The sequence below is a fragment of the Acanthisitta chloris genome, unplaced genomic scaffold (genome assembly GCF_000695815.1).
Source record: "Acanthisitta chloris isolate BGI_N310 unplaced genomic scaffold, ASM69581v1 scaffold4869, whole genome shotgun sequence".
Taxonomy (NCBI): Eukaryota; Metazoa; Chordata; class Aves; order Passeriformes; family Acanthisittidae; genus Acanthisitta; species Acanthisitta chloris.
The window spans coordinates 97,976-105,828 of record NW_008689673.1 but is presented as its reverse complement, the minus strand read 5'-3'; the positions used below and the strand labels follow the sequence as shown (position 1 = coordinate 105,828).

Genomic DNA, 7,853 nt, shown 5'->3' with positions numbered 1-7,853 from the left:
GGAGTGTCTGAGGGAATCCCTGCAGGGAAGGCGGGTGTCAGGGTGGTTGCTTTTCCACTGCACTAAACAGTCACCCTGTGGATGTGTTTGTTTCCCAGAGCTCCTGCGTTAGCGGCACTGCTCAAGCTAATGCAGCGTAGGCAGTCCGTGTTAATCACTTTATTGGCGCTTCTGCGCTGAAGTATCTTTTGTGAGAGTCCAGGGGAGGCCACAAAGCTGATAAGAGGACTGGTGTGTCTCCCCTATGAGGACAGGCTGAGGGAGTTGGGGCTGTTTAGCCTGGAGAAGAGAAGGTTGTGTGGAGACCTCATAGCAACCTTCCAGTGTCTGAAGGGGCTCCAGGAAAGCTGGAGAGGGACACTTTGTTAGGAACTGCAGTGACAGGACAAGGGGTAACAGACTCAAATTGAAGGAGGAGAAATTTAGGTTAGATATTAGGAAACACTTTCTTACTGTGAGGGGTGGTGAAACACTGAAACAGGTTGCCCAGGAAGGTTGTGCCTGCCCCAACCCTGGTGGTGTTCAAAGCAAGGTTGGATGAAGCCTTGAGCAACCTGATCTAGTGGAGAGGTGTCACTGCACCATGGCAGGGAGGCTTCGACTAGATGATCAAGTGCTAAGGAAAGGCTAAGGGAGTTGGGATTGTTTAGCCTGGAGAAAAGGAGGTTCAGGGGAGACCTTATGACCCTCTACAACTCCCTGAAAGGAGGTTGGAGTCAGGTGGGGGTTAGTCTCTTCTCCCAGGCAACCAGCAGCAGGACAAGAGGGCACAGACTCAAGCTCTGCCAGGGGAGGGTTAGGTTGGATATTAGGAAGAGATTTTTTACAGAGAGAGTGATCAGGCATTGGAATGTGCTGCCCAGGGAGGTGGTGGATTCACCATCCCTGGAGGTTTTCATGATGAGACTGGATGTGGCACTTAGTGCCATGGTCTATAACCACGGTAGGGTTGGACTCGATGATCTTTGAGGTCTCTTCCCACCTGGTTGATTCTATGATTCTATGATCACTCTCTAGTCCTTCCTGTGTAGTCTTTCCAGAGTGTAGCCCAAATCCACTTTCAGCAAGTATTTATGTATTTACTTGACTTTAGGAAAAAAATTAATTAGAACTATTTAATTAAATAACTTTATAGGCATGTAATCCAGTCTTAAGACTTTTTAGCTGCCTGTGGAACACTTTCCCTAAAAGAAATGCCTTTCAGTTCTCTGGAGCACCTGGAGTATCAGCCAAGCCCACTGGGGGGAGCAAATGACTTGTGCAAATATGTCTCTCCGTGCACGCTCTAAAGCTCTTGTAGACAGCATGGGAAATTTAGACATATAAACAGCTAAAATTTAAGAATTAATTCAGTGCCTAAATAATTACATCACGTACAGAAGTTAAACTTATTCCTTGTGGCATCTGTGCTAAAACTGTATCTCATTCCTAATTAATCTCTTCCCTTACTCTGTGAGCCCCACCTTTTGCTGCCGTTCCCCCTAGCTAAGCCCCTTGTCCATAATATCATCCTTTGCGTTCTTATCTTGTGTTTTCAATTACCACCTTCAGCTGTAGAGTAACTTTTATTCCCACAGCCTCATGGAGAACCTGAGATCTCAAGGGAACAAAACTGTAAATCTGTGCTGAGAGATGGCAAGAAATTTCTCTGGCAACATGACAACCGAGGGGCAATATTGGGAACCTGGGACCTGATGCTGCCAGGTGTGAGAGGACTGGCCAGAAAGGGCATGTTGAATTTGTCAAATTATGTTTCACAACAAAACCTCACAGGCTGTAGTTTTTTCCTAGAAATCAAACAGATTTTTTTACAGGTTGAAACATTGCATTTTACCACCCATAATTATACACACAGGTCTTTCAATCCTCTTTAGACAGTAAGAGATCTTTAAGTGAAAAGTAGATATTTTACTGATTTTCTGTTGCTTAAAAGCTACTGGTATCTATAGTCCAAGGTAACCTCTACATTGTCTTAGTCTGAAAACACTTTCTGATTACCTCCTTTGGAACGACAGTGCTTGTAGAAATTAATCACATCTTTAGTCTATATTAATAAATTTCTTCCTGAGTGTCCCCAAAATACAGGTTAATTATGTGGCTAGAGCACTGTCTTTACTTATTTGTCTTAGATTCATATCCAAATTAGGTAATGTCAAAAACTGAGCAGGAACATAAATGCACTGAAGATGAAATCACCAGTTTCCTACTCCAAAGTGCTGCAGTTCTTAGAAAATGTTTTAAAATCTAAATTATTTCAAATACACCATGACTGTACTTATGCTTTAAACAAACCTTTATTTTGTGAAGCTTAAAAACTGTATGTATTTGCAGACCCATAAATGTTAATATATTTGTTTAGAAATCATATACCAAAAGGGGTCAATTTACACCCATACTGAATTGGCTTTATATTAAAATCTAGACAGGGAAAAATGTTTTCTACTTTGACTGGGACTTTTTAAATCTAGACTCAATTTCAGAATAAGATTTTACTTATGTCTTACTCATATTTAAGAGCTGAAGTTTATTTCAGGCATGTCACTGTCACTTTCAAATATCCAGGAATTTCATTCCAGATGAGCTCAGTGTAGATAGGTGTTGATTCCCAAGTGATGCTTTGGAAACAGAAGATCTGGGTCACTATAATGTTCATTCTACTGCACAGTAAACTGAAATGTGGCACACACTAAACTTTATTCACCTCAGCTGTATTGCTCTCTGAAAGCTGGAATTCTTGTCAGCTCATTCTAAAATATGATCTACAGACACAGCTATGTTATTGGCATACATAGCTGTACAAAAAAACCCAAAACCCACTCCTTAAAAAACATGGTGTACCAGCTAAGTATAAGTTATGCCAACAAAAGGACTCTTTTGCCAGAATAAACAGTATTTATTCTGATTCCTCAGTATAACTGTGTTAGCAAACTCTTTACAATGGAGATCAACTCCAAGAAAGTTCATACAGGTCCCAGAATATCCTGCTTCTCTACAATGTGAGCATTTGCTGCAGAACTCATATGTAGAAGGAAAAGCAGCTCCCATGGCTCCCATGAAGACCAAATTGACTGCATAGCAGTGCAATATTACAGCTTCAAAGTTGGACTGACCTAGTCATCCCAGTGAGACAGTGGGTTAATGCATTCTTTCTGGCATCTCACAGCACATCTCCTGCAAGCAACACCATTTTCCCTTCCAAAAATGTAGTTTCTCCCAGTAGCTTCTTCAATTAAAAATTCTGCAGTATTTTAAATATGTGCCAATGACTTGGATTAAAAATCGTTCATTATGCAATGTTTAAGAAAAACAAGACCCTGCCTGCGTTGTATGTAGCTGTATATATAATTAATTCAAAAAATCAGCTTAGGTATAGCTGCCACAGAATCTCTGAATGCTACTTGAGTAGCTACAACCACCAGTGTAAAAGGGATCATTCAGCATGGGGCAGTGTGTCGTACTTCATTTGTACAGTCCTGCTAGTCAACAACTAAAGCTTCTGATAGTACTGGTCAAACACCTCTGCCAGTGCCATGAAAGCACAATGTTAGAAATAATTAAGTCATTGAGGGCTTGCTGATTGATTCCTTTCCATGTCTTAAATTCTGAGCCTACAAGAAAGATGGAGAGAGACATTTTGCAAGAGCATGCAGTGACAGGATGAGGAGAATGGCTTCAAACTGAAAGAGATTAGGTTTAGGTTAAATATTAGGAAGAAATTCTTTACTGTGAGGGTGGTGAGGCACTGGCACAAGTTACCCAGAGAAATTGTGGATGCACCACCCCTGGTAGTGTTCCAGGCCAGGTTGGATGTGTCCTGGGCAAACTGGTCTAGTGAAAGGTGTCCCTGCCCATGGCAGGGGGTTGGAACTAGATGCTCTTTAAGTTCTCTTCCAACCCAAACTGTTCTATGATTCTATGAATCAGTTTACTCTGTACATCATTGTGACACCATATGAGACAGCAGTCAGAAAAATGAACTTCCAAATCCATACATTCTGTCCCTGTAAACACATACATAGATGAGCACTGTCCACCTTAAGAAGTTAGAGTTAACGATGCAAACACTCGATTACATTTGCATAGTTGTGAAAATTTATTAGTTACAGTGTAATGAAAATCAACTTTTTTTGGTACAGGCAGAAATAAAAACATACATTATATAGAAAAAAAATCACAGCTTTAAAAACTGGCTTACATTGTTTAAAATGAGTAAATCTGGTTGTATTTCAAGGCATTGGACTTTAATACTTAATTTTATGCCAAACCATCACACAGTGCAACAAATATTCTGCAATAGTACAAATTCCATACAGCAGTCTTCAGAGTATTTAGTCTCACAGAATCTCATGGTGGCAAAAAAAAATGTGCTGAATACTTTTCTATTTAAACACAAAGCATTGCTGTAGTTATATTTTCCTTTCTTTACAAACTCTCTCTTACAAAAATATCAAATCGCAAATTTGACAGTGTATTCTACAAATAAATGCGCCATGAGCAACAGGAATTCCAACTTTGGGACAGTTACTTTACAAAGTGTATTATAAAAATAAATTATATGGCAAATATCAAACAAAATCAAGCACGTGCCTTAGGCTTTGCAAATAAAAGTGAAATTCAGCTGGCAGAAATATTGCTTCTGACTAGAAGAAAGGCCTCTCTCTGACTAGGTACTTCCACAATACCAGCAGGGCCCTTCATTCTTAAAGCTCTACAAGAAAAAAAATATATATAAAATCTAATGGAAGCACTAATACTTCCATGAATAATCAGTAGCACAAGTGACCCTGGTGTTGATGGTAGAGAGGTTCTACAGACTTCCATCCAACGGGCGCAGAGGGTAGTGCACACAGAGCACGTAACGGGCGGTAACTCATCTAGAGTTCATGCGTAACTGGTGAATGATGACACTCTCTAAAAGAAAAGATAGCAAAACATTTGGGTTTATGGAACTGCAAATGCATTGCGAGTTACTTTAAAGAATCACAGAATCAGCCAGGTTGGAAGGAACCACAGTGGGTCATCTGGTCCAACCTCCCTGCTTCAGTAGAACAAGAACAATTACAATGGCAGCACAAGGCGATTTTCTAGAAATGTCTCACAGACTTTCTCTCACATCACTGCTTGATAAAACTGTCCTGGTTAATGCTGCAAATGGAAACTAAATTAGTACCTGTCTAGGGCTCAGAGGGCCTTGGCTTCCACTTGAATGTCAAGTCTGTAATTTGGTTGTCCATAGGGAAAAAGAGCAATGCAGTTGAATGGATTAAACCACAGGGGCACCAATATTCCAGTCCCACACCCAAATCAGAGGAGGACTTGGAGTTGAGTGTCTTGTATCCTGCCTAAGCAAATCCATCATGAAGCTGCTGGCAATTCTGAAATGGGGATGAGGAAGAGGTATGGGGTCATTTCTTAACTTTTGATTATTTAAACTATCTGGGTTTATTCAGCAAGTTTTCATCAATTTTGCTCCTGACTTTAATGGGGATACATTTCAGCCACAGCATGCAAAACTAAGTGTTGGCATTTTCTTTGAAAGATTTGATTTAACTTTGCCCTGCATGTAATATAGGAGTTCCCTGATCCTGATTAATCTCTGGGCTCTGCTGAAGTGCTACTGACCTGGTCTTCTAGTCTTCTGTCTATATACACAACTCTTACAGGCAACACTTTTTATATAAGAATTTAGCCCTCAATAACCTTTTTCTCTGAAAAGGTGTATTTTATGCATTTCAAACAATATAACTATATCAATGCTAACTAAAATATACAATAACACATTTTCAGATATCCTCACTTTCTTTTTTAAGATTCCTTCCTTTCTCAATAGTATGAAGATTTTTCAAAATTTACATGACCCAAGAAATGACATCATTATTGCCTTTTACATTTCTATTGACTTGTGCCTTTGTCTGCTTCCTAACTAATATTTGCAAGTTATTTGATTAAGTTACATTATAAAAATAAAGAAAAATCAAAATGTTTTCCATGTACTCTCAGTGCCAGAACGTTGCCACTAGATGGCAGATCCCAGTGATGCTTTTCATAAGTGGTGAATCAGAAAAGCAGGGCTGAAATAATAGCATTTCCCGTAGTGAAATATAATTTCCATATAATTTATCAGTAACAAATGATTTTCAGCAAGATAGGAGTTCTACCAGGTCTAAGCAGTGAATTTGAAAGAACCACAAACTGCAGTATGATTTTACCTGACAACCACTGCTATTCTGTAACTTGAAGCTCTTGTGGACCATGATGTAAAAAGCTTCATTTACATAATATCAGAGTGTAATCTCAGGTGAACTCTCCCCTTAACTTCAATGGGAGTCACATGAACTCTATATTAAACAATTATTTGCTTAATATTCACTATGCAAATTTTATAGGAATAAGGAGTTTAGACAAGAAATTCTAAAAACTAAATGGGTAGCAGAAAAATATGACACTCCTGTTAAGACTCAGTCACTGAATGAACAGCAAAACTACAGTAGGTTTCTGAATCAGACTTCCTCCTACAGACCCAATATACCAATTATACAGAAAAGGAGAAATAATTTTTAAAAATTAAAAATTTCCACTACTAGTAGCAATTTTTCATTTGTTTCTCACGAAGAGAACACACACTCTTAATTTGTCTATCAGTTGTTTGTATTTGAAATGCTTATGTAGCTATATAAATATATATATAATATACACACATCCTGTAGTTACTAGAAGAGGTGTCTGATCAGTTATTAAGCTAAAATTACAGTAGGGCAGATTTTGTCAAGAGTTCTTTTGGACCACCCTCTGTAGGAATACAGTTGTGTCTGAAGGATATGATATAAATTTTTCTAGGGTTATAGAGGTAAATATGTCAAGTAGCTGTCAATTCACTTAAACAAAATAATTTATTTTAATGACAGGAGAAGAAAATGAAGTTAATGTAAAGCAGCTAATTCTGCTTTAAGCCCCATTGATGTGAATCAGAACCTTTTCAGGAAACACATCAGAGTACCAGTTCATATAATGAAGCACATAAACTGACATTTTAATATATCAAGTTTAATTTCTTCTTACAATATATACAAATAACATCAGATAATACAAAAGTGAATGTACCACAGACAGTGCACGCCCAAGCAACAGAAAGAAATCATATGTCAGTATTTCTATTTTTAAAATCCCAAAGAGTTTTTTTGTTTGAAGAACAATTCACACCTGAGTGATTCATACCTGACTCTCAGAGCTGATAGCTCTGCACCTGACAGTAGTTAACCCTGGTTGCAGTTTCAAAAAAAAAAAAAGCCATGTTAGGAGCAGTGTGTAGGGAGTAAGATTCAGACTGAAGTTAACATCTATAATGAGAAATGTTGCATATAATAATTCACACTGACGTAGGGGAGAAAAACCATTCCCCTAAATGAAAACAAGTTCGAAAGATGAGCTCACAGAAACTCCTGCCAGCAAACTACATGTTTCAAAGCAACTCAATTAAATTGGCCACTGATGTGTGATGGGAACATATAATTGGTCTGAAAATTGCCCTGACTGTTGCAGCTTATGCCAAGTACCTGAAACCCAGCAGGACAGTAGCTTGCTGTCTTTAAAGACATGGTATTCCACACCTTATCAGAATTACTGAATATTCATGTAAATATTGAGGATGTTTTAGAGCGTGTGTAGCATATTTCAGGCAGTGACATATGATTTGGTATCCAGCTGGCACAAATCAACATATTAACGTGGCTTTAGAGATTACTCACATGATGCTAATTACTATGTGCTGTAAGTGGTTTGAGGTTTCGATACGGTAACATGCTCACTCTATGGGCATATTCAGAAGAGTCACAAAGTGTTGTTTGGTTTTTGAA

At 38.6% G+C, this 7,853-nt stretch overlaps 1 protein-coding gene across 1 annotated transcript in view; it reads right to left on the bottom strand.

Moving 5' to 3' along the window:
* Positions 1-4,860: 4,860 nt before the first annotated feature.
* Positions 4,861-7,853, bottom strand: part of FILIP1 (filamin A interacting protein 1) — a 77,175-nt gene continuing 74,182 nt past the window's right edge. Inside the window, exon 7 of the mRNA XM_009081498.1 lies at positions 4,861-4,911. Within this exon, the coding sequence (XP_009079746.1) occupies positions 4,871-4,911 (41 nt within the window). The 3' untranslated portion in view covers positions 4,861-4,870. The remainder of the gene's footprint in view (positions 4,912-7,853) is intronic.